This window comes from Amphiura filiformis, unplaced genomic scaffold (assembly GCF_039555335.1).
Source record: "Amphiura filiformis unplaced genomic scaffold, Afil_fr2py scaffold_597, whole genome shotgun sequence".
Taxonomy (NCBI): domain Eukaryota; kingdom Metazoa; phylum Echinodermata; class Ophiuroidea; order Amphilepidida; family Amphiuridae; genus Amphiura; species Amphiura filiformis.
Window position 1 is genome coordinate 1,171,366 of NW_027306061.1, and position 27,799 is coordinate 1,199,164.

Below are 27,799 nucleotides of genomic sequence, written 5' to 3' on the forward strand. Positions count from 1 at the left end.
CAAACTACCCTTAGGGTGTTAGATTTATAAAGGAAGTAAGAGAATGTATTCAAATTATCCTCACAAACCATACCCAGGGCCAGAAGGTTACAAAATATGTACTTTCATGAAAACTGCCAAATAGAATTTGAAATGGCTAGGTTACTTCATTTATACTTTCATTTTATGTTAGTGAAACTGTTGCAACAATTCAGAATTTGTATAAATATGAGTATTTAAATTTGTTTATTTATAGTGAATATAAATTGTAAATTGAAATTTGCATTGTATATTTTACCTGAAATTTATTAATATAGACTTCAACACTACTTGTTTATTTCGCTTACCAGGAGCGCTTTCGAGGAAGTTCCTCGTCATCAGCCGATGTTGTTAGCTCTGATGTTTTCTTGGAAACGGCTATATTTTACCTGTTTGGAAGAAATGGATAATTGTACAATTCTGTTGCTTTTTTTTTTTTTTTTTTTTGAGTTTATAAGGTTATGGTGCGGATTAAATTGCTGTATATTGTGCAAAATACATTCTGAAACCATTCCTTAACCAACCTTAACATAAATGAATGAGGAAATCATATTTCAAAAAGATTACTGTTAGGAATTTTGCATACATTATCACAACATAACTCACATTTTATTTGCAGGAGAAGTTGAGATGAACGATGCCTTGAAACAGGAACTGGAAGATGTAATTGATGGATTGACTGACTATCTAAGGAAGGTGCAAGAACAACAAGCCCAGCAACAAAGAGAAGCGGATGCCTTGAAGAAAGAGAGAGATAATCTGATACAAAGATTACAGGAAGCTGAAGCTGAGAAACAACAGATTCCTGTAGAGGAAATAGATGCCATACAAAAGGTAAGAAAGGTGTAAGAACAACAAACCCTGCAACAGAGAGAGGGGATGCATTGAAGAAAGAGAGGGATAATCTAATACAAAGATTACAGGAAGCTGAAGCTGAGAAACAACAGATTCCTGTAGAGGAAATAGATGCCATACAAAAGGTACTAAACTTTGGTCTACCTTAAGTTCAGTAATGTAGGTGCATATTTCACTGTTCACAGTATCGAATCGCGCACAATTTGATTTGATTTGTTCGGGTTTTTGATAACCCTGGATAACCCAAGAAAGCCTCTATTGAAGTTTATTTCCATTGGGGTCCATTTGAATACCGGGACGGGTTGGGAACAGTCAGGGGTTAACACCCTACTCTTTTCGAAACTAGCTGCGAGATACATGTACAGTTGTATTTTCAACTGATTGAGTGTCCCAGGTTAAAGAAGAAATAAAACAAACAAACAAACAGTAATGGCTCTCTGCACACGGGACCGACGGCTTAACGTCCCCTCCGAAGGACGGGGTACTTTCATGATTCATTTACCCAATTCTAAATGAACCGTGGGAGGAAGCAGAAGTCTGAATTTAATCTACAGATGTTGCCAATTAATTTCAGATTTTTTTTTTTCCAAGTCAATATCCCAGCAAATCGCCACCACCGGAAATTGAACCCGGGACCTCATGTACTAACGGCAAGTACCCTAACCATTGCGCCACGCTCTCCCACGTAAAGTTAACAGAGTTGGTAAAGAGTCGGTAACATCTTATATAATGAAATATTATCAGTTTCACCGTTGAGCCATGATTTAAGGAGGAAAATAGGAAAAGTGAACCCACACAGGAATTGAACCCAGGACCTCTGCCCCAGCTGTGTGTACGCCATTCTATATCAATCCACAATGCTATGAGTCCCGCCTATTACAAACTGATCAGAGTATAGTGGATATTCATAATGTAGTTGTAATAAAACTGGATAAAGAGTTCAGACTCAAAACACTGCACAATTTTGCTCCTGGGACAAGTGTTGGTATGGGAGCAGAATGTTTACTCTTGGAATGTTAGGTTGCCATCCTTATCAGAACTCAAAATCCAGAACTGAAACCTGGCAAAATATTGGACTTAAGAAAAGTTGAAGCTGTAGGGGTTATTTGAGATAAGCCACTTACTCATGGGTAGTGAAAAACATCAACAAAATCTCTTTTGGCATCATTGTAGAACTCATGTGATGTCATAGTCAAAAGTAGCTATCCTGATTGTAGATATAAATTCATCACAGCATCACCTATCGAAATTAAATGTTAGGGTCCAAACCGCTATTAAGTAGTGATTAAAGAGTTTAACTTCAACACTACACTATTTTTCGCTCACCTGGAACGTTTTCACTAGTTCGACTAGCGTCTTCAGCAGATGGTGATGCTGTGATGATATCTTGTCTACAATCGGGATATCTCTCACTGATGACGTCATATCAAGTATTATTAAGTCGCTATTAAGTAATATGAAAATTAATTAAAAAATTATTAAGTAAAATATTTTTTGTCTTTCTTAGAGGGTAGATGAAACAGAAGCAATGCTTAAAAATTTGGAAGACGAGAATGAGTCTCTACGTCGAGCTCAAGCCGAGGCTAGCATTGGTGGTGCTGATAAGGACATACAACTTCAAGGAGCTGAGGAAGAGATTGAAAAGTTGAAGGATGCCCTCAAGCAGCAACAGAGACAAGCACAGGTGTGTAGGCGCTACTGCCTTTCTTACAGTACCCATGATTGGATAATTGCATGATATAAGCATATGGTTAACCAATTAAAATAGAGCTTTTAGAAATTCTGAGCAAATTTAAGCTAATTCCTTTTAGCCTTAGTGATTATTCTTACTGTATGTTTTGGATAATCTGAGCAGAATTATACAGACAAGCCACTCCCAGGGGATGTAAAAATGCACTTCTCTTTATTCTCATCTTTTTAATAGGCTGAGAGAGATGCCTTACAGAAACAGTTGACAGCAGATAAACGGAAGCTGAATGATGCGGCAAAGAAAGCCAGAGCTCTGGGAAACAAAGAGGATGAAGCCAAACATCTAGCAGGGCAATTAGGTGCTCTACAGGTAAATAGGTCATACCTGAGTAACTTCATGTCTATTGCATACCAATCTTTTAACCAAATATATAGAAAGGATTTATTCCCTGACAGGAATCTATAACAAGCTATAAGGTTTTATTGGGTGCACTGTCAGATTGAAAAGGTTGTTGAGCTTTTGTCAATGTTTTTTTTCCTGATGAAGTCAGAGTTATAACTGGCGAAAGCTCAACAACCTTTCCAATCTACGGTGCACTTGTCGAAAGCTTGTTGCTTGTAATCTTTTAACAGTCTATACTTAACTGCAAAGGGTACTATATTGTGTCTCATTTCAAGTTGAAAGCAACACCAGTTTGGATTTCGCAGTGGCAGATTCGAATCGGTACCTTAACACACTTGCATCACCAGCATACAGACAAACCGCCCTCCTACATTTGTGTATATTCCCCACGGGATTAAGTTAGCGCGCAATTCAACATGGCGTTATTCTCAACTTGAGACGATATAACTATATACATTTTCCTTCAATCTTAAGGTGGGTTTGTAGGGACTTATTGTAAATAGGAAATTTGGGTGGAACCTTGACTGATAGACTGATTTTACAGAAAGCCCAGGGGGACTGGGCATGCATCGGCATCATAAAGTTATTACTGTTATACAAAAGGTGTCATTACATATTAGATTAATGAAAGCATTAAAATTCATAAGAAAATTGGCATTATAAAAGGCCATAATATGTATTACCTGATTGGATCAGATCATATGTGACCTACTACTACCACAAAATGAACGTGAAGTCGCAAATTGGTAGTTTCTAGAGACATCCTGGCTGCTTAAGTTGATGTTCTTTGTTTGCTGCACACCTGAACAAGCCAGTAGTATGTCCATCGTGAATGACCCATTAGGCCTATAAAAAAATTGTTTGATTGGCGTACCCTAAAATTAGGCCCGACCCTTTGCAAAAAAAAAAATAATATTTAAAAAAATAAATATAAATAAATCAATTTAAAAAAAAAGAAGAAAAAAAAGTTCCAAAGTCTTTATCAAACGAAATTAACAGCTTAAAAAGTAAAAAAAACAAAAATCCCGACCTACCTACCCTAAAATATTTTTTTTTATGTTATGCCAATCAAACAATTTTTTTTAGGTCTTATGACAGTGGCGTATCGTGGGTCATCTGATTAGGGGGGCACCGACCATGATTGGGGGGGCACCGGGTCTAATTGGGGGCACCGACCATGATTGGAGACACAAGTTGTTTTTTGCCAATTTCATATGGGATTTTCTAAATTTTGCAATCAATTGGGAGGGGGGCACATGCCCCTATGACGCTATGCCACTGCATTGTGCCCCCATTCACAAAGGACATACTGCTATACTATTAGGTGTGTGTGAAACAAAGAACACCAACCAACGCAGCAGCCAGGAGTCATGAGTGTAAATTCCCAATTTTGACTTCCATTTCATCATTTGACTGTCAAAAGTTTCCTGACCGCTTATTAGGTCGAATATGCTACTCCTTTATTAGAGCATTTTGCTGCAAACTGCGTACTTCCACGATGTTACCAAGGTACCTGCAAAGCGTAGTATTGTGTGGTTTACACATTGTACGCATTGTAAATTCCGCTGCCATATACATCATAGAAATACGCTCTCGTCAAAGGTTTACAGCAATTTACTATTGATATTACTGGACCCCCTTTGGTTGTATATGGTATTTCTGAGTCATGAAATCATAATTTTGTCAATATATTTCCATCCTTTATGCATGTACTCAGGATTTTATTTCCCTTTCTTAACCCAATCTAGCATGTATGAGGTATGTAGATGTGATCAGCATTCTTTTGCACTCTTTTGGAATATTCTGCACCTCACTGGCTGAACAACTCGCATCACATCGTACAACCCCCCTCCCCCGCATTCCCCTTTCATGTCATTCTTTTTCATGTCAAAACAGGGCATGCATGTTGACAAGTGCAACAAGATTGTTGTGAGGCTTGTAGTACCAAATTGAAATGTCTGTGATCCAGTTATTGTTGATATTTTGTTTTTGCTCAATATATTGTCGTCGTAAGTTCATTAATATACCTGATCACTAACAACCTTTAAGCAATCAGCTGTTAATTTGTAATCCTATAGTAAATGTTGCTGCCAAATTAATGTCGCCCAGACTTCATTAAAATATCTCAGTTTTCCACATGTGCAAAGATTGGGCTATTCCAGTCAAAATCCATCACCCCCTATGGAAGACATGGCTTTCATCTTTCACACAGGGGTGCAGATTTCATAATGGCTATTCATGCGTAATCTCTTCTGTCTATGATTCATGTAACCCATTTGAATTTACACTCCCTGTGTGGAAGATTAATGTCATATCTTCCATGAGGGTGTATGGATTTCAACTGAAATAGCCCATTGTTAAAGTTTGTTCGGTTTATATAAGGCGGAAAAAATAAGACTCATAACAACATGTATTGATATAGAATGGCATGCACGCAGTTGGGCGCAATGCCAACGCTAGTTGTGCGTTGCTTAATGTGTGACTGGCGCACGCTTATGTGAATTAACGCAAGCGTGAGTTGGGACTTTATTGACGCGCGCAGTAACAAAAACCGAATAATTTCCGCCTTATATAAGCCGAACAAACTTTAATTGCAAAAGTATTTTGAATGTGTAATTTTTCCCTTGTTTTTTATCTTGTAAGTGATAGGCCTATTAAAAGTAGTATCTTAATGACTGTAGCACCCTTGTCCATTGCTGTCAACTTGTGGCAGTCTTGACCACACTTTATAACAAAACAAAAACCAGAGCTTTAAACATTATTCTTTATGAATGAGTGACTTCATCAGGCAACTGACCTGTTGAATACTTTTCCAAACTCTAGTAGTCTTAATGATTAACTCAGACCAAACCAAAACATCACTAGATTTAGATCAAGACAAAACTTCATAATGTCTGTGGCAAAGTATATTTCAATATTTTTAGGCTGAAAGTGAAATGCTGGAAGCTTGATTACAGACCTTAAATTTTCAAAACCAATATCTTTATTATTAGGCTGAAAATGAAATGCTGGCCGCAAGGTTACAAAATCAAGATGCAGAAATGGGTGATCTTCTCAATACCAGTCTCAACCCAGAAGATGTAGCAGGTCGCATCCAACAGACTGGTAGGAACATTGATAGAGGAGCAAGGAAGAGGACTCGACCATTGGATGGTGGGGATGTTGTAGGCCAATCTCTTGCTGATTTGGAGGGACAGATAGGGGAGAGATTAAGAAAGGGTGATAGGGATAAAGAGGAGGCACAACAGCAAAAAGATGAGGTGAGAATTGTATACTGTAAAATATTTTGAATTTTTAGCATACCGTCAAAAATCGATAGTTATAAGCATATGTACTTACTATCGAGTGCTTTTAAAACATGCAAACATGAAGAGCCCCATCCACAAAACTGCAAAGAGTTTTGAGCAAATCATCGATGCACATAGTTATATACGAACAAGTAAACATGCAAATGTGTGTCTCAACCCCATTAGCTTAGTTGGTAAAGCGCCAGACTTTGGTACAATTTCATGTTGTCAAAAGTGCTCAATAGTAAGCACGTATGCTAACTATCGAGTTTTTACAGTATTTTTTATACAGATTTGAAGAAGTTAAATTTGAGTGAAATATAAAAAGTATTTTTTATTGTGAATCAAAACAATCTGTAAAAATTGATAGAAAATTGAGATACTTATGAATGAAAAGTTTTCCCTGTTCTTAGTGCTTTATGCTATGGCCCCATTGAGTTAGTGTGAGAGTCATAAATCTCATATTTTTACAGATACAGATGAAGAAATTATTGTTCACTACACAGCTATTAAAAGATTGATGAACAAGTCCAATAAATAATAACTTTGTTTAATATTTTATTGCACATTCTTTATAAATTCAACAGGAAGAAAGATGATCATGAAATCAAGCAGACATTTCTTGACTGGTCTACAAGTCATAATTTTGTGAATCAGAATATACATTGCTTGTCTCCTTTGTTACTGCATTTTCATTGTATTTTCAATCTGAATGTCTTCTATCTCATATTATTGCATTATCAATGTATTTTGTTATTGATTTGAGCTAGGCTGAAGCTGAGATTGAAGCGCTTAGGGACCAATTGGCAGATATCCAACAGCAGTATGAACAGGATGCTGCACATGCTGCAGCACAGGCAAAGGTATACTGTGATTGCATCTGTGAGATTGTGACCTACAACTATGCTCCTGGACCATAAGTAGATACTTAAACTCATATTTGGCAGCTATTCATTATTATAATAAAAGTTCAATTGGCTAATTTAGACTATAATTTGCTTTATCCTTAACCAATCTTATAAAATGAAGCTAGATTTCACACTATGACTAGCAACCTGTGGATTATGTCATGAGTCGACTACCTTTTCTAGAAATTTACAGAACTAATTGATTTTTTTTGTTGATATTTGGCCATTTTGTGGAAATAAGGGCTAAAATTTTAGGGCGTTTTTTCATGGGCTGTGACGACCAATCTCAAAGAATTGTACTAAGACTAACTTCAGGTTATTCATTCTAATATTTTGAATGCTTAGACTTGTGCCAAGGCTTTGAATTTTGTGACTGTAATTGCATGTTTTTTTTGGCCAATGTTCGCTCAGATTGCAAAACTTTTTAAATTGAACTTTTTATTGCCAGTTAAATCCTTTACTTAGTTTTATGTTTAATTCAGCAAAACAGGATGATATTTTTTAATCCAACAAAATTAGCTATGTATTTTTCTGGAATAGGGAGTACTGCATACACCACTATACCATGTATCCCAACACAGCAGATGGTTATTTTCCAGAATACTGAAATTAATACATTTAAAGACATAAGCCTGATATAATAATAATAATAATAATGGATGGCACAACTATAAGGTGATTTGATATCTTACTGGTCCATGAGCATGATGTTAGATCAAAATCTTAAAATTTATACAGATTTAGGAGGGGTAACGAAGCGTGTCATGCTTGATTATTTATCTAGAATACACTGGAGCACTAGCTGCAAGATCAATGTAATTTAGAATGAAAAATACATTGAATTTTTTACATAAGTTGAGATAAAATGAATGCATTGTACTACCTATATCAGTGGTTCCCAAACTTTTTTACATGCGACCCAATTTTAGAATGAATAGTTTGTTGGGTCAGCAACCTACTGATATTCATGGTCGATGTGTGGAAGTCAAGTAATTACGAGTGTTCCCGCCTACTCTACTGGCAAATATGCAAGTGAATCGTGCAAAATCAAAAAATTGCTATAGCGCGCATATTTGTTGATGTTTACTTCTACTTTGTGTGTGTACAAGTGTTATTTTCATGACCCTTATTCAAATGACCTGTGACCCAGAAAAAGGTCAGGACCCATAATTTGGGAACTGCTGACCTATATAGTTGGAAGTTAAGAAATTGTTGTCGTATGTCTTAACAACTGTGGCAAGGGACCACTGACTCAGTATTTTATGTATTGTAAAGAACAAACATTATTTTAACATTAGATTAATTTCTAGAAATTTTAAACATACATAATTTGATCTGGTACATGTAAAAGTTTGGTGAAGCTCAGGGCTTGAAAAAATGTTAATTTCCCGGGAAGCAAGCGAAATTTGCCACAATTTATAGCATGTTTTTATACAAAAATCCAAATACCAGAATTTACCTCGGAACACCAACATTTCGAGCCATGGTGAAGCTGCATGTAATGTATTAAAGTAACTCAAAATAATTCTTGTGTAAAATTCAAATATAAGCAAGATCCCACAATCAGTATCACATTTTAACTGAGATGATGATAAAAATACAGAATTGATTCTGAGATCTGCAGGTGCAGTGAGTCAGTCACTTTAGCTGTTCCAGTTGAAATCATACGCCCCTATGGAAGACATGACCTTAATCTTCCACACAGGGAGTGTGAATTTCAAATGGGGTTACCTGAATGGGTGACTCCATTTGAAATGTTCACCCCCTGTGTCTGAGATTAAGGTCACATCATTCCACAGTGGGTGTATGGATGTCAACTGGAATAGCCCATTCATCATCATACATATCATGGTTACCAGGCAGGTGATAAGCATGGTTACTAGTCTCATTACACAACTCAATACCCACCCATGTGTTTGTATTGTGGTCTTATAATTACAGGAAGATGGTGATGATATGGATGACGAGGAAGAGATGGAAGCTATGCGTGATGAATTGAGGAGACTTCAAGAACAACTCAGACGTGAACAGAGAAATCCACAGGTAAGATTTATTTGTCTGTTTTTTGTACAATTATTTTATTTATTTGTGTCTTGTTATCAAGGATTTTGGACCATCTGGGGCATGAGAATTTTCCTGCCCTAGCAGGAATTCCTGCTTTTTGTTGTCCAAATTTCCACATTTTTATTCATTTTTAGCCTGTTTTGGAGAATTTTAGCCACATTTTACGCACTTTTTCCTGCTTTTCCAGAATTTTCATGTTTTGTCATGGAAATCTACTCTCATGCCTGCCATCTGCTGCCTACTCTCTGTTCCAGAAAAATACAGCACTAATTATTTTTGGAATAAAATTTTTTTATCCTGTTTTGCCAGTGAAACATAGCTAAATCATAATCGTTTAGTTAGTTCTACCTGATAATGAAAGTCAACTTTTAATATTTGGTCAATTTTTGGAATTGAGGGCCCAAAACATGTGTTTTTAGGGCCTTTATTTGTATGCTGTGATATTCAAGCCCAAATATTTGTACTAAAACTCATTTCAGGTTATGTATTCTAATCTTTGGGAAACACATTTTCTAATCATTTCAATAACCAATTATAAAAATGAATATAAAATATTAAAATTATGAGCAAATTCATAGCTTATACTCAAAATTTTAAATTCTTAGACTTTTGCTAAGTCTTTGAAATTTGTGACTGCAATTGTAAGAAAACATGCAAAAGTGCATGTTTTGGGCCCATTTTCCCTCAATTGCAAAAATAATCAAATTTGACTTTTATTTACTGGTACTTAAACATAACTTTACCTTTATGCTAAACATATCATAGCTTCTGATATTGGGCTATTCCATTTAAAACCCACACTACCCCTGTGGAAGATTTTGGAAATATCTTCCACAGGGGGAGTATGTTTTTCAAATGTAATTGGTCAGAGTTAATAATTTTGAAACTCATACTCCCCCTGTATTATGGCTTTACCTAGGCTTCCACACCTGGAGTGAGGATTTCAAATGGAAGTTCCCCAATTGTCTATTTGAGTCAAAACTCATACTCCCTCTGTGAGAGACTTTAGCTAAATCTTCCACAGGGGTAGTGTGGATTTTAATAGAATAGCTCGTTCAACTTGTTGTTCTCTTTTTCAGAGGAGGCAGCAAGAAGAGCCGCTAATACTACATGACCCACATGAAGAAAGAGTCAAACATCTGGAGAAATCCTTGAGAGATGCTGATAGACAAATGAGAGATAATGATGAACTTGCTGCCCAAGAAGTAAGGAATACTTGAATATGTTAATTTTAACAACATGTTTCATTTTCATGGCAAAACATTGGCTTGATCGATAATTTTGCACAAGGTTCGCCATTGCAAGTAATAAAGTGATTCCGTCTGGGTATCAGACTCGGGTTTATGAGACCTGGGGTCCATTTCACTAAACTTTTAACCCTTCGTAACTCAGGTAACCGTTTTTAAAGTTACGAATACCAAATACTAGATGTAACTTTACGAAGGGTTTTGTAATAAATCCCTATTACTTACGAATAGTACCGTTCGTAAGTAAGTTGAGTGAAATGGAACGATTTTGAGACTTACGAAACTTTGTTAAGTAGTAAAATGGACCCCTGTACCTTAACCACTTGGCCATGGGAGCTTCATGATTAGGCAGGTTGAAAGTGGGCACTCAGTCTTATCTCCTCCCTGCAAATAGCCCCTTGTAGTTAGGGCCTAAATGCAAGAAATAATTCCTCCCTGTAGAAGAAATAAAACATTTTTATTTTGATGGTATGAACAAAAACATGGTAACTTCATCGCCATGTTGGTGCATCCATACTACTGTTCTATGCAAGGTAAAAAAAACATGTGAAAAAACACGAAACATCCACTTCAAATTTTTGTTGTGTATGTTTGTTTTAGTTGGCTGCTGCAGAAGCTCAGATGCAAGAATTGAAAGAGGAACTTGCCAGAGCAGAAGAGAGGGAAGGTGCCAGACAAAGGAGGGAAGCTGAGAGACAACGACAAGCTGCTCTAGCTGAGGTAAGGATGAAAGATGCATTCCAAGGCTGTGTTGTGTATTGTTTTTTATTGGAATAAATATTGTTATTTTATGCAAAGAGATACCTTTGTAATGGCTATAGAACTTGGCAAGGTCCTTCAGCGGTGTCTGACTGCTGTTTCTGATTATCGCGTAAACAGAACTAGGTCAAACGTCCCTATGCAGCTTGATTGGCAAATGAGGTGCCGATGTGGTGATGATATGTTCAATTAGCCAATCAGAAGCCTAATTCAGTGTTTATGCTGCACTGAAGAACCTTGCCAAAAACTATCAAAAACCATTCTACTAGAAGTAAGAGTTGGTGAGGGATTCTGGATATTTCATGTACAGTATTTATTCCAATAACCGGCCAGGGCGCTTAACTAAGTCATTTTTGATGGGCGCTTATTTTTTTACATTGTTCACATAACTGCATACTTAATCATCAGTGTACATGCCATATGTTTCAGACCATGATCCAGATTTGCATGGGCAGTTAATATTATCAGTTTGCTTGTTGTCAACTGGGTGGGCGCTTACAAGAAAGAAAAAAAAAAATCCCGACTGACCGACCCAATTGTTAAAATTCATTTGAGGGCAAGCAAACAATTTTTTTTCTTGGCCTATCCACATAGCATTAAAAGTTAGTCATTTCTTGTCCATATGCAGGCTGAAGCTCTTGCAAGTGCTCAAGCCCAGAGGGCAGCAGAGGAACTAGCAAGAGCACAGGATGAGATTGATGGACTAGAGAGGGCACTAGCCGAAAAGGATCATGCATTACGTGATGAGATTGAGCAGAGTGGTAGGGCATCACACACAGTAGGTAAGAAACATGACAAGATGAAGTAGGCTGTGTTTATTGTGTACTTATGCTGTAAAATGTGGCTGTTCCTGTTGAAATCCATATACCGCCTGTGGAGGATAAGACCTTAATCTTACACACAGGGAGTGTACATTTCCTTCATATGCCCCCCTCCCCTGCCCTGGTTGGGAGATAAAGGTCATGCCTTCCATAGGGGTGTATGAATCTGGAATAGCCCAATCCATTTGCTTATTTGTTATGCACATTATAGCAACAGCAATATATTGCAGCAATTTCCAGCCAGCAAACTTGAGTTACGTACTGCAAAAAAATTATTATTCAAAAAAAAGGGGGTTCATTTCGGAATTAAGGGCATGAATGATTGTTGATGCCGAAGGCAGAGCTAAGAGCATAAACAACAATCATGTTCTTGTATTAAATCACATTCACCAACATTATATGACAATATAGCTGTAAGTGATTTAATTTTTTAGGTGATACATTTTTATTACCTATGTATTTTTCAAACAGCTGAACAACAAGAAGAAATTGGTGCTTTATATGACACACTGGAAGATCAAAAGGGAGAGATCCTGAGACTACATGATATGCTGAATAGAGTAACAGGAAGACCTCAGGGTAAGACTTTATGTCCATGGGGGCCAAAGGCGGCAAATTTGAAATTGACATAAAGGCAAAAATATGGAGTAAAAAAAAATACATAACAATATACACGTCAAAAAGCTGTAGAACTTTAGAACCAAGTATGCTAGACCTTTGGTGTTTTCAGTATATGATAGCCTATTCTTTTATAAGGTAATAATTATAGTAACTCAATTTTCAAAGAGCACAAGAGAGCACACCTCCATTTAACACACCCATTGAAATACACAGGAAAAGACACACTTCAGATATAAAGTTTGGTATCAAATTAAAAGCTGATCATGTGTCTTGTGTAAAATATTATTCTTTTAACAGTATATATTGATGACCATCTACTTTTTTTTGCTCTTTTCCTGCAAAGAAAAAAAATGTGCAAATTTAACCCTAAAAATCACTCAATTTTCGAAACCGGACATTGTCCAAATTCACGGCAAAACTTATCTCTGAAATACAAAATTGGGACATTTTCTCAGATTTCTTCATGTAGACACCTGCTGGAAGCAAATGAGCTGAAAACATGCAAATTTTGACCATACATTTTGAAAATAAGGCCGCAACAAGCTCAAATAAGCGGTGAATTCTTTTTTTGTTGTTAGTGTGCCCTCTGAATAGATTTACAGGATGACCTCAGGGTAAGGGGAAATCACATATGCACACACATACACTTTGCCATGCACACCCCTACTTGTAATGACCTTCAAACAAGGACCTACATCTGTTTCCTATCTAACTGAGAACCTTGCAGAAGCTAAGCACTAAACCATGCCAAGACACTTTGACCCTCATGTTTACTTCATAAAACACTAAAATGACAGCCTCATTTGAAAGAGCATAGCTATAATGTCAGAGTTTCTATTATTTTGTTAGATTAACTCTAATTCAAATATTAGATCTTGTCTGCATTACATTGCTATTTACATAGCTTATTTATAGCATATGACTGTGTATACTTGTTTAAAAAATGCCCAAATTTTCTAATTTAGTGAAATTTGTGGTGATCTTTAAATAGCCGTTTAAGGTGGGTTGGTGGGGAGCACTCAAATAAAATAAAGCACAAGAGGAATGGTATGGGTTCTGTAATAAAAAACCCATTGGAAAATTGCTTACAAACAACTTGTGCCCCATCCTCCATCAGGCCCTGTGCCTCACAATAGAATGACTGATGCTACGCCACTTCCATGTGCTTGATTTTTTCAGGAGGGGAAATGCCCAAAACTGTCACTTTGATAGTTTATTGGTCTTAACTGAAGAACCGCATCGACCTATGGAAATATAAATGCAAATATTGGCTACCTGGACTCCTTTCATATAAAATGAATGTATTCATTTTAAGAAGCATACTGTAGTTTGTTAGTTAAATTGCTGAAATTTGACAAATATGGTTGCTGCCCTCCCATCTGCCTAAAAGACTTAAACTATATATCACATAAATCAAGTTGTCAAGTGTCAACTTTCACCAGACCTAATTAAATGTAACAAGATCTGATCTACCTATACCAAAGAAAGCAAGTTTGAAAATTGAGTTACCATCATAACATCATCATCATCATCATAGCAGAGAAATTAAAGGGTCTGTCCATACTATTGATGACAACCTTAACTCTCTCCACACCATGCGGGTTTCGACTGCAGACGACATGTTTCAATTTTATTTTTAATTAACAAAATTTAGAATTGTTAATGGTCATTACCATATTTGGAATCAGCATGAAAAATGTATTAAAATAAGTACAAACAAGCCTAGTATTGGTTCAGTGGTTCTTAAGATAGCTCTTGACATGTTTAGGAAATATGTCAAAACTTCTAACCTTTTATATTGAGGCCTATGGCTAGCTTGCAGAGCATTAAATCCCTAGCATGAAAAATGTATTAAAATGTGTACAAACAAGCCTAGTATTGGTTCAGTGGTTCTTAAGATAGCTTTTGACATGTTTAGGAAATATGTCAAAACTTTGGACCTTTTATATTGAGGCCTATAGCTTGCAGAGCGTTAAATCCCTAGTATACTTGGTTGTGAGTATATGGGCTTTTACTTGCCTATTTTCTTACATATTTTATTGGTTTTTGCTCCTATTTTTGCATGCATTTCAATTTCTTATTCCATCTTTAGCCTGGTTGGATCAGATAGAATCATATATTATTTTTGTGACCCAACCATAGTGAATAAGGCTCATTTTGAGAAAAGGATAGAAGACAAATATGACACGATCTGATCCATGGGGCCAACAGCGGCAAATTTGAAATTGAGAAAAAGGCAAAAAGAATGGAGCAAAAAACAATAATAGAAAATACACATCAAAAAACTTCAGAACTTCAGAATCAACTTCAACCAAGTAGGCTAAACCTTTTGTGTTTTCAGTATGTGATATCGTAATGTTTGTATAAGGTAATAATTATAGTAACTCAATTTTCAAAAATGCCTCCTTTGGCTCCAATGGAGTAGATCGCATCACAAGTATAATAATTCGCTGTCGTAGTGCACGTTAGAATATGACCGTTGCCAGGTCAACTGGATCACGCTTTCCTTGTTACTTAACCACTGATCGAAATGATCACAACACAAAGCCTATGGCATATCAAAATTCGGCACAGGTGCTTGAGCCCAGGCTTGGAGCAGTAACCGATGGTTACTAACGTGCACTACGACAGCGAATAAGAGGCCACACTGTTAATATCTTTTGTTATTGAATATTCTAGCTACATTAGGAAAACTAAGCATCAGCATCAGGTACACACAGCCCTAAATATTTGCATTTGATCACATTTTGTATTGATTCGCTTTTGTTAAATTTTATTACACTTCATAAGCACATGTAAAATATATACATATATACATTGTACATCACATGCATCAAAATTCAAAATAAACATAGGACTTAAATTTTTAGGCAAAAGTCATTTTGTTTGTTCTAATATAGGAAACATGGTCCATTTTGATATATAGGATCCACAACTTGAAAGTTCCCCCTAACACTTTTTTAAATAAATGAAATTTGTTTTTAAGAAATGTAAAAATGTAAAAATGTAAAATGGTATGTGTAGCCTTATTTGTTGTACACATCTGGACCAATTTATAGCATCTCATATCATTGTGTTTGGTCACAATGGTTTATTGGAGGTAAATTGTATTTTCCTCTACAGAATGACCTAAGTGGGACATGGCCAAGTGGGACATGGACTAAGTGGGACATGGCCTAAGTGGGACATGTCCCACATGGACTAGGTGAGATTGGACTAACTGGGTCTGGACAACGTGGGATTTGGACCAAATGGGATTGGACTAAGTGGGATTATACCAAATGGGATTGGACCAAGTGGGAATTGCCCCTAGAACTATGAATTTTGTCTTTATTTTCAATAACAGTCCTGATGAACATGTTCAGTAAAGAAAACTACTTTGTTCACTATGACCTTATGAGCTGGATTCTTTCAATCTTTCTGTCTAACAATTTCCCTCATTGGGATGTTCTCTTCTTGACTTTCATGTTTACAACATGGGCATTTTACTTTGTCAAATGAAAAGGCAGCAAAACTGTACAGAAATGGATTGAGGGTGGAATTGATAGGTAACACAAATGTTGCTATCCAGGCATAAGCAGTAGGGCTAACTTCAACTGCACCAGCCTGAACAAGAATCGATAAAACCCCAATTGGTACCCAGCATAAGAGGTCGGTGAGGACAAGAAGAGACATTTTCATAGCCATATGCATATCTTTGTGTGAGCTTTGAGATTGTTCAGAGTTTATGGTAATTTTTCTAGCATCAACAAATATAGCTATGTAGCAGAAGCCTACTACTAAGAAACAGACAAGGTTAAGACCTGTGAACATGGCAGTGGATAGATACATGGACACCTTGCTATAATTATGAGTATTATTTAAGATGTGGTCAGCTACTGGTATGCTCCCATTAAAGTATCTAAATTCATGAGTGTCAACAGGAACAATACTTTCATTATATTCTTTGAATTTTATAATAGGAAGGCCACTACAAACCTCTGAAATTGAATAGAAATAGGAATCTATTCCTGCTAATACAAAAGAAGTGATGGTGATACTGATCGCTGCTGACCACAGTATGACTAAAAGAAAACGAGCTAAATTTATACTCAATTGTCGGCTTCCAAATGGGTACCGGTACTTTACACGCAGAAACCTGTCTATACTTATTAGTGTTATCAAGAAAGCTGAAGCCTCACTGGATAACACAGACAAAGCTCCAGCAAACCTACACAATGCACTCCCTCGCCAAGATTCAGAACTTGCTGGGAAAAAATCTGCATAATACATATCTACTGAAAGCAATATGATTAGGTAGATACACATTATGAGATCTGATATTGAGAGATTTGAGATGAGAAGGAACTGAACCTTATTTCTTTGCTGCCTATGCTTAAATCCAGTGTAAAGACCAAATATATTTCCAAAAATGCCAATGATGCTCATAAACCACATAACATTATGAAGAATGTTAAAGGTCAACATGCGCTCACATGTTAGGAATGGAGAAGGTGGCTCATCACTCATACACTGTACAGATGATGCATAACAGCAGATCGCAGCTGTAGTAACTAACAATGTCACAGTTTCATTTAACCCTGAAAATACATCTCTGTGTATTAATAGCAGTGTGTTTTCTTTTAAGTTAACTGTTTGTAAAGAGGCGCACTTCGATAGTGTGGGAATTTGATCTAAACTGTTGTCAGACAGATTTAAAATTTTCAAATGAGTGAGGCTGTGGAAAGTATTTTCTGGAAGATGATAAAGCAAGTTATGATCCAGGGCCAGATCTTCAAGCCTGGTTTGATTTTGAAATACCCCAGGATGGAGAGATGTTAGCTTATTGTTGGATAACCATAGCAATTGTAAGTTTCTTAATGATCCAAATGCATTCAGTGCTATCTCATGTATTGTATTACTCTGCAGGTCTAACAATTTTAGACTGGCCAGTCCTTCAAACAAACCAGGCTGTATCACACCTAATGTATTGTTGCTCAGGTCTAACAATTTCAGACTGGCCAGTCCTTCAAATACACCAGGCTGTATAACACCTAATTTATTGTTGCGCAGGTACAACCTCTCCAGATTGACCACGCCTTCAAACACACCAGGCTGAATCTCATGTAATGCATTGTTGCGCAGGTATAAACTCTTCAGCATTGTCAGTCCTGCAAACACACCAGGCTGTATTTCATGTAATGCATTGTAATACAGGTATAATCTCTCCAGCATTGTCAGTCCTGAAAATACATCAGGCTGTATCTCGTACAATGCATTGTTATGCAAGAGTAACTGCTTCAGACTTGCCAGTCCTTCAAACACACCAGGCTGTAGTTTGTGTAATTCGTTGTGAGACAGGCCTAACCCCTCCAGACTTGTCATACCTGCAAATACACCATGACGTATCTCATGCAATGCATTGTGGGACAGGTCTAACTTCTCCAGCTTTGCCAATCCTGCAAACATACTCAGCTGTATCTCACGTAATGTATTGTTATCCAGAAATAACCACTTCAGACTTACTAGTTCTTCAAACATACCAGTCTGTAACTCATGTAATTCATTGTGGGACAGGTATAACCACTCCAGACTTTCCAGTCCTCCAAACACACCAGGTTGTATCTCATGCAATGCATTGTTTTGCAGGTATAACTCCTCCAGACTTGACAGTCCTTCAAACACACCAGACTGCATCTCACGTAATGCAGTATCACTTAGATTCAATGTTTGTAATGAACCAACAAACCTTGCAAATGCTAGTGGCTTAATGCAATGCAAAGTACTACCAGCCCAGCTAAGACTATTCACATCATCAAGTGGATACAACACTTGAGTCACAAACACACTCCCATCAGTGCAATTACTAATTACGATGACATTGTCTAAGGCACAGGTACAGTTATATGAGCATTCCATGTGACACCTTGTATCATTAACTCCTCCAACACACTGAATTGTCTTATTATTGATGCATTGTCCACTAACAGTCATTTGCTTACTATAAATGGTTAAAATCATGTATAAAACCACTACTGCTCCAACATGGGATATTTTACAAGGCATCCTGTAATTGCATGCATATCTAGCCATGATGCTCGCAGCTCTGTTTCATAGCACAAACTGATCAGTTTTTTTCCCATTTGCATCATGTGTTTATAAGAGAAGTTTCATATTTCAAATTGTTTAAAACAATCAGTGTTATTGGCTGTATTATATTTGTAATTGGATAGCTTTCATTATTATTTTGGTCCACGTAGCAAAGTTAGTTGTAAAATTTCAGTTCCAATATCAGATTTAATTTCAAAATAAAGCTTTTAATATTATTAGATTGATGAACACCAGTGTGTGTTATATCCTTCCAGGAAATCAAACACAGCACTAGTGCATAATGGTTTGTAGTACGGCAGATTCAGTAATAAATAATTTGCACTGGGAATAATTTTATTTAGCAAAGGTTAACTGAGACGGTGAACTCCAAACTGCCATTTGGGATATTTGCTCGCTTGGGCAGATATTCTATGCAGCAAATATTTAGGTGATTCCATGCAGGTATTTCAAACTGGTCACATAGGTCATTGGCAGCGGTGGCATTTGACCCCCCCCCCCCAAGATTTTTCTTGCCCCCCCCTCCACTTTTAACCAAAATTTTCACTTTATGCACCAATTTTGCACAAAATTTGTTGATTCCCCCCCCCCCCGTAATTCACTTTATTCCCCGCACCTTAATCACCCAAAACAAAAAAAAAAATCCTGGTGCTGCCACTGGTCATTGGTGTATTACATGTGGGATTTCATGCAGATACACATGCATTTAGTTGCATAAGGTAATTGCTGATAACGATCGAGAGGCAAACGTGATGCATGCTGGAAATGAAAAGGGCTCAAAAGATATCAAATTTGTCACCAAGATCGCGACTTTGAGCCCTTTTTCGATCGCTATCAGTAATATACCTTATCCATGTATCCCTAAAGAAAATGGGTATGAAAAACAATATATAAATAAAAAAAATCTGATAATAATAATGGGAATGTGTAATATTTGTCACATTAGCTCATAATTCTACATCTGACAACAGTGGTTGAGAAAGTATAAAGCAGCTCTTGGGTTAGCATTCCAAAACTTCATTTTTAATGACAACTACCTTGTTTCTATGTCACATGGTTTACATATGTGACACGATCTGGTCCATGGGGGCCAAAGGCGGCAAATTTGAAATTGAGATAAAGGCAAAAATATGGAGTAAAAAAACAATAAAATACATAAGAAAATACACATCATAAAACTTCATAACTTAAGAACTAAGTATGTTAGACCTTTGGTGTTTTCATTATATAATAGCCTAATGTCTGTATAAGGTGATAATTATCGTAACTCAATTTTCAAAAATGCCTCCTTTGGCCCCCATGGACCAGATCATGTCACATATGACCTTTTAGCATTGCATACCTTACTTAATGGAATATGATATTGGTATTGTAACTTAATTTTCAAAATTGCTGCCTTTGACACGAGTGGACCAGATTGTATCAAATTATGTGAATGATATTATGTAAATTAGGTTTTGATTTCAAATGTAAATAAATAGAGACATGAATTTAAATGCTTTGTTTTTGCTTCTCAGATCCTGCTTCTCCGGAAATGAACTCTGATCTTCAGAATCTGATGAGAGAGATTGGGGAACTGAGGGATGCTATTCATCATCAGGGCAATAACATGGGAACAAGAGGACCAGAAAGGGGACCAGCTAGGGACCCACCTGCAGGCCAGGTATGTAAAAGGGGATGACCTTCCCTATTAAGAGGCAAACAAGGAGAATATAGGTCTGCTAAGAGGACTAACAAGGGCTCAACCTGCAGGCCAATTGGGGATGAGTTGCTTCATCGCTGAGGAGAGTATCTTGGTCTTGAAACCCATCTGGAGGTCAGGTATGGTAAAACTGAGGAATGGCCTTCACTATCAAGAGGGTAGTAGGGGAGAATATAGGTGTTTATAGACTCCACCTGCAGACCAATTGGGGATGAGTTGCTTGAGGCTGACAGGGAGGATGTAGGTCTTGTATTTAGGAGACTAACAAGGGACCTATCTAAAGGCCAGGTATGTTACAGTGAGGGATAACCTTCACTTTCAAGAGGCTAACATTGAGAATATTAGTTTTGAAAGAGTACCAACAAGGGCTTCATCAACATGCCACTTTGGGATTAGGACAAAGTATTTTCTTACTCCTTTCACATTGGAGAAAGGCACTATTTTGATTTTTTTAAATCTTATGTATGGTTGATTTTCAATTGATGTTAATCTTTTATTAATCAGTTCATTTTTAAATTGCTTGTAATTGCTTGTGTATAATAAAGAACCGTAACAAAATAATAGTTATGCTACATTTTTGTAATGTTCAAGATTCTGGTTGTTTTTTATTGACAGTATCCACCATATTCAATGAGTCAAGCTCCTCAACCCAACACAGGACATCACCCTACATCACATGGTAGATTCTTTACAACATCTCCATATCCAGAGAGTCCTGGAAGATTCTATTCTCCTCCGCAGGGTAAGCAGATCTCAATATTAGGAGCACCTATACAATGTATATAGTATGCCATGCTTGTCAGACCTCCTGATATTTTGAGAACAGTACATTGTACACTGGAATAAAGTGCAGCTTGTTGGTAGCATACTTTAATAACAACCTAGCCCAATATTTACTTCACATTTTAAACTCGGTCCCTGTCAGATACACATGTAATGATGATGAATCTTTAATTTGCAATAATTGTCCATGCAAGACAGAGTTTTTGCCCATGTCAAACAGGGGACTATAATCTGAGCTCCAATGTGTGTATGTGCCCAAATTGTTAACCTGTAACGTTTACCAAAATGTTTGCCAAAAAGTTTGCCAAAATGTTTAACCAATTGTTAACCCTTAGCCTTGGCTTCTTTTGTTGATTTATACACATGCTTTGATGGATTTCAATGGGACTTGGACACAATGACCCTTGGGTACATTAACATGTCAACAGGTGTGAGTTCAAAGGTCATCTAGGGGTCTTTGTTGGTTGCCATGAAATATTCATCAGATAATTATCTTCCCTGTGTCAACTATTTCATGATCTCATTGCAGGTTTTCAGAGTGTTCCTGCCTACAGTGGTCACCAAGGTGCCCAACAACTGCCTACCTCAACCTATGGTGCTCATCCACATCAACCATCTGTGGCTTCATCACAACCACCGCAACCATTCCATCCATCAACTCAACCGAAATCAACAGGTGCTACAACCATCAACCCACAACAACCATCCGTCTTTCCAACCACCACCAGTAATAATGGACCTGTCCAAGGTCACCCACCACAACCATCCGTCTTTCCAACCTCCACCAATAATGGACCTGTCCAAGGTCATACATATGCAACATCAAGAGGTGCTAACAGTAGAGTACAAGAGGCTGAAACCATTCCAAGTAATAGGGGGATACAAGCTGAGACGCCACGGAAGGGTAGATTAAAGCGAGTCAAACCAATGCATGGAGAGCTGTTTTGTAATGTACCAGAGCATCACGACTTGGTAAGAATTCACATATCATTGTTGGGCAGAAAAATCTCTTTATGTACTTTTGGCCCTTGAACATGTTTAAAACAAAATTGCCAAGAGGTTACATAGGAGGTTTTGCTTAAACATTTTCAGGAGCCAATGACACAGCAGGATTTTCCTGTTTATTTATGAAAATTTTAAAGGTACATCTGGAATTGATGTGACATTTTCTGATGTTTTCCAAATGATTTGTGTTTAACAAGTCACTATTTTGTAATACTTTTTATTTGCAGGAAGATGAACTTGCCAGGCTAGAAAAACTTCTGCAAAAGAAAGAAAAGGTAAAACAATTCTTAATATAGTACCCCATTTATATTTTCAACTGTAATTTATAAGTTATATGGATTATGATATGTTTGTTATTGTAAATGAATTAAAACAAGCTGTTATATTTTGTCACTGATATTTTCAAGATTTGACATATTTACCTTTTTTGGTTGAATATTTCCCTTTCAGAAGAAGAGGAGAAGTTCTACTGGGGCTGCTGAACGGCTGGAAGCTGCTACGTTAGTAAGTGATTCCATTTGGATGAAGTTGTTTGAAATCTTGTTCTAATCCTTGCTTGAATACCAGGTCATGCATTATTGCCATACAAGCAGCTAAAGCCGAATTGTATTGTGTACACTGCCTCTTGCACAGTTATCATGGCACATAAATGGCAATGTTACGCTGTTTTATCAGAAGTGACTATGTAATTTAACATTATTGACCTCCTTTGTGAAGCACTTATAATGCTATACTAGTATTGTGTTGTAGATGTCAGAAATCAGTTCACTTCCTCCACGAGTGCTGCTGTTACACATATCACGTCTGTACCTAGATTGTGTATATCCAAACAGTAACAGGAAGGATTGGGACAGTCATTGTTTAAACCCTACTCTGTTCAAAATTTACTGCAAGCTACATGTACAGGTATGGCTCTCTGTGCACAGGACCAAAGCTTACCATCACTTCCAAAGGACATAGTACTCTCATGGGACATTGACCCAATTCAAAATGGGATGCTACAGCAACATGCCATGCATTTCAGTGGCATCCTTATAATTTTCACCATATTATCCAGTGTTCATAATATTGTAATTATTTGTATGGTTGGAATTTGATGAAATAAAACTGAACTGAACTGCTCCATGGGGTGATCGGAAGCCTGAATTTAATCTATAGATTCTACCAACTTAATTCAGACTTGTTTCCCAAGCCAATAACCTGCACACTACCTTACTGAAGGGTGTAGAATTATGTTATGTTATGTTAGGTTAGGTTATGAATGAGATATTTTCATTTTATTTTACAGCAAAGACGAGATGAACTAGATGGTTTGGACTTGGCTGTGGAGCGTCAAAGGAAGCGTCTGAAACAGCTGAGAGAACAAGATGAAGACCTTCAACAGGAGAAATTGCAGACACTCAGACAGCTGGATGAGCTCAAGAAAACTGCTGATGAACAAGCCAAGATGGTTAGAAGGAGGTAAGGAGCTATAATCTGTCTCATCTCAAGTTGAGAGTGCCATCAGTGCATTTAAGTGGTTGGTTAGCAAGCATACGGATAAGTCGCCCTTCTACTTATGTACATACATCCTGTGGAATTAGGCTTGCAAACACGATTCGAAACTGCAGTACTGCGAAATCTAACATGGCATTATTCTCAAATTGAGACAAGACACACTTTATCTCAAATACAAAATATTTAATCCCAACATCCTAGGGGAATTCAGTGAGTATACTTCATTTAAATGTATGAACTTTCCTTAGACTTCCTGTATCTGTACTGCATTTGTATATGTCTTTGTTGGTTGAATCTGTGTGTAGAGATAATATCACCAACCTTGGCATGACCCCGCTGGACGTGCAAGTTGACTTGGTTTGGCAAAATGATTTTTTGAAATAGTTATTGACTTGGTTCTTTAGTGGCATTTACAGCATCTGCAGACATATTGGGATGTTAAATGGTGAAGAATATCTCTCCATAGCCTGAATTTGTAACACACCAGATGGAACCTTTTGTTATGTGTTCCTCTGGACCAGAGTATGGCCACTTGGTCCAATCCAATGACAGCCAAGTGATATTTGCCTATCCTTTAAACATTTAGTGGACATTACACATAATCACTACATGCTGGGCATGCAGTTGTAAACAATTAATTAGGATAAGTGGTTTTAAAACTGAACAAGAATTGAATATATACTGTCTCATCTACAATATTACAGAGCTTTCTTAGATGGCATGGGTGGTATCTATCCAGAGGAAGAAGATTACAATGACCTGGAAGTCACTATGAGAGAAGATGACTTAGAAGATGAAATCAGATGTCTGGAGAAGACTCTAGCCAAGAGAAGAGCTGAGCTGAGGGAAGCTGATAGGTTGCTGCAAGAATGTAACAGTGATCTGAGAGAAGCACAAGATAAGGTATTTGTTAGTGTGACATGATCTGATTCTCCAAGGCCATAGTCGGCTTTTGTGAAAATTGAGTTTTTTTCATCAATACACTAGTGGTTTCTTCAGACTGGCAACTCATCACATCACACTGTTTCCTTTTATGGGTAACAGGAGCCATCATAGAGGGTGTGATGAGTTGGACAAAGATGTTGAGTGTGTTGGCCCCCTCATTAAGACTGTCATGTCCTAGTCTGCTGATTCAAGTGGCTTCTTTGAGCCACCTGGTAGTCTTATCAGTAGTCTTATCAGCTTCACAATCAATAACTTCATGGTCGACCACTTTGCCCAACTCATCACACCCTCTATGATGGCTCCTGTTGCGTGTAAAAGGAAACAGTCTGATGTGATGAGTTGCCAGTCTGAGGAAACCATAAGTGTAGTGGTGAAAGATAACTAAAATGTGAGTAAAACACCTGCATTTATCATTGGAATTTATCAAAACGAACAAAATCCACAGATGAAATCAACATTTCTAATGAACTTGTTCAAAGATTGGAGTTTTGAATTGTTTGAAATTGAATTATTATTGTTCTATTTTGTGTTGGAATGTAGAAAACCTGTAAAGCACAGTTGTGTATGAAGTCAAAATATTTCAAAATGACATTTGTTTTATATTTTTTCCAACTGTGGCCTGAGTGGATCAGAAAATCTTTATTTCAAGATGTTAGTGCAGGAAGGGCCCCATCTGTAACAGCTGTTAGATGTGTACAATATAGAATAAATAAATAAAAATAAAATAAATGTTTATAGGACAGCAATTGCAGATAGGCCCTTCTTGCACTGACACCCTGAGTTGTATATGTAGGTGCCTAAATTGCATTTGTTGAATTGTTGCAACAAAATCGCTAATTTGATGTTAACCTTCAATGCATTTTGTTTACTTCAGGCACGGGAGACACTCGCCCAATATGATGACACTTGTGTACGCCTCCAAAGGACGAGAGAGGATGCAGAGCAGATTGAGAATCGTGTGGGTGACACAGCCCACCATTTAGTGGAAGCAGAGGAACAGCTGGCTAATCTGAGAGCTAGTATCCATGATTTGGAGGAAGAGAGATTGGGAAAACAGAATAAGTTATCTGATATAGAGAGGATAGTGGTGGCAAGGGATGCGGAGTATAGGACACTGGAGACGAAGACTGAACAAGCTGCTGCCAGGTAGGAATAAAGCTTGTGGGTCTGTGTGTGCATGGGAGGGGGATATAGAGATCAAGTGTATGCAGGGGGTGTATGTGGATGTGTGTGGTGTGTCACAGTGTATGTGTGTTTGTACATGAGTGGGTGTGGGTACCGGGTGTGCATAGGATAGGTACATGCAGATATTTTAATGCATATAGAAAGAATTGAATGCTAGACAAATGCATGATAGACGGTGTGGCATGTATGCATTAAAATATCTATCCATGTTTTCCATGTTTTTATTTAACAGTTTGGTTGCTTAATGCTAAAAGTGATTTCATTTTATTTTTTCTAGATTTCAAAAATTACAGACTGAATTGATTGTTGGTGAGCAAAAGGAGACTGCTCAACTCAATGAGGCCAGGGAAAGAGAGAAACTGTTGGCAGGAAGGAAGACAGAACTAGAGAAACTACAAGACCAGGTCAGAGATTTTATTTGTTCTTGAGGTTAAGATTAAGAAATTATGAGAAATCCTGGTCTTGGAGAAGTATTTCCTGATATTTTTGAGATGAAGTGGGTAATGGTGAATTTTTGAGCTGTACAAATTTCTATTTATTGTATTGTTTATTACAAAGTTTCAGACATTTCACCTTAATTTTACATTCGCTGACAAACTGACAAACATGTATATGTGTTTTACACAATCAAAGTTTGAATTAACTTAAACTATTGGGATGTTCATTCATACATGTACTCGCTAAAAGTTGTTATGCACATGATCAGTTGAGAGCAGGTCCTAAACAATGTTAATGCGTGACTGCTAAGCAATCATGAACTCAATGCTATTTATGAACTAGATGATAAAATCTTGTGATATTTTAGTTATGAAATAAAATTTTTTCTAAAAATAACTAAAATTAATTAATCAATTAATTGTATGACTAATGCTCACAATTTATTCTTAGTGTCCATTTAAACTAATGTTTTGAATAATTATGTTAAATCGGAATTACTCTTTTAGCTCATTCTGATCAGATTTTGATTTCCTTAAAATATTACCTCCTTCAGATTGCACATCATCAGGACAAATTGAGCCATTTGAACAGAGAGATAGGAGAGAAACAAAGAGAACTACAGACAATGACCACTGATGTAGAAAAGAACAGACGTGATCTTGTGTCGGCTCTGAGGGAAGGAGAAGGGGAAATATCAGATACACAGCAGAAAATGAGGGTAAGGATTACTTAACCTGTTTCAGCCCCAGTATCAGTCCCAAGCCCACAGATTATAGGGGTAGACGACATCAGACGACACTTCTTTAGTTATGGGAGCGTGGTTAAAGATCTAGCTGAAGACACGACTTGATGAATCTGTATTCCCTGTTTAATGTTTTACTTCGATAAAATTCTGTGAATCCGGAATTCTTCGCAGGGGGTTAAGAATACCAAATAGAGAAAATAATGAGATGCCGCTGGCTAAAATGACTATTTATAATAGTCATCCAATCATGTACTAAAATAATGAAGCTCATGTGTTCATCATATGTGATGCCTGTGTTTACCCTATCCATGTATTACTCATTCACATTATGAATGAGCTAAACAAGCCAAACAAGACTCTCAGGTTTGTCTTTCTTGTGCAATCATAAAAACAGGTTGCCGTGGTTCATATATAGTATAGGCCTATGCATTGTCATTCAATGAGACAGTAACAGATATGTAAGTGTATCTTCAAGACTCAATTTTTCACCATGCTGGCTGGCTGCAGCATGCTCCGATCAATCCTGTAAAATCCCAGTCTCTCTATTTTTTTGTGCTTTGAACCAACAACATAATTGTCAGAAGTGCATGTTGCTTTTTTCAGTACTAGCATCTTCAGCAGCTTAGCATCTTTAAGAACTTATTTAGTTATCGCTGTTTTTCGTCAAATATATCTTGTAAAAATACTTCTGTGTTGTTCTTGCTGAGGGTGACGTGCTGGTAACCTCTCCCCTCAGCAGG

General features: G+C 37.1%; 2 protein-coding genes across 2 annotated transcripts in view; both read left to right on the plus strand.

Annotated features, from left to right (window-relative positions):
* The window catches only part of LOC140145747 (centriolin-like), a 112,123-nt gene extending 104,951 nt beyond the window's left edge, over nucleotides 1-7,172 (plus strand). The window contains exons 12-16 of the mRNA XM_072167424.1: nucleotides 638-852; nucleotides 2,381-2,557; nucleotides 2,798-2,932; nucleotides 5,959-6,225; nucleotides 7,023-7,172. Coding sequence (XP_072023525.1) covers nucleotides 638-852; nucleotides 2,381-2,557; nucleotides 2,798-2,932; nucleotides 5,959-6,225; nucleotides 7,023-7,172 — 944 coding nt within the window. The remainder of the gene's footprint in view (nucleotides 1-637; nucleotides 853-2,380; nucleotides 2,558-2,797; nucleotides 2,933-5,958; nucleotides 6,226-7,022) is intronic.
* A 1,933-nt stretch (nucleotides 7,173-9,105) lies between these two features.
* The window catches only part of LOC140145738 (uncharacterized), a 35,578-nt gene continuing 16,884 nt past the window's right edge, over nucleotides 9,106-27,799 (plus strand). The window contains exons 1-15 of the mRNA XM_072167417.1: nucleotides 9,106-9,203; nucleotides 10,304-10,429; nucleotides 11,072-11,191; nucleotides 11,859-12,012; nucleotides 12,523-12,630; nucleotides 20,277-20,422; nucleotides 21,077-21,203; nucleotides 21,774-22,216; nucleotides 22,477-22,524; nucleotides 22,700-22,753; nucleotides 23,538-23,710; nucleotides 24,451-24,649; nucleotides 25,566-25,837; nucleotides 26,154-26,280; nucleotides 26,868-27,032. Coding sequence (XP_072023518.1) covers nucleotides 9,117-9,203; nucleotides 10,304-10,429; nucleotides 11,072-11,191; nucleotides 11,859-12,012; nucleotides 12,523-12,630; nucleotides 20,277-20,422; nucleotides 21,077-21,203; nucleotides 21,774-22,216; nucleotides 22,477-22,524; nucleotides 22,700-22,753; nucleotides 23,538-23,710; nucleotides 24,451-24,649; nucleotides 25,566-25,837; nucleotides 26,154-26,280; nucleotides 26,868-27,032 — 2,349 coding nt within the window. The 5' untranslated portion in view covers nucleotides 9,106-9,116. The remainder of the gene's footprint in view (nucleotides 9,204-10,303; nucleotides 10,430-11,071; nucleotides 11,192-11,858; nucleotides 12,013-12,522; nucleotides 12,631-20,276; nucleotides 20,423-21,076; nucleotides 21,204-21,773; nucleotides 22,217-22,476; nucleotides 22,525-22,699; nucleotides 22,754-23,537; nucleotides 23,711-24,450; nucleotides 24,650-25,565; nucleotides 25,838-26,153; nucleotides 26,281-26,867; nucleotides 27,033-27,799) is intronic.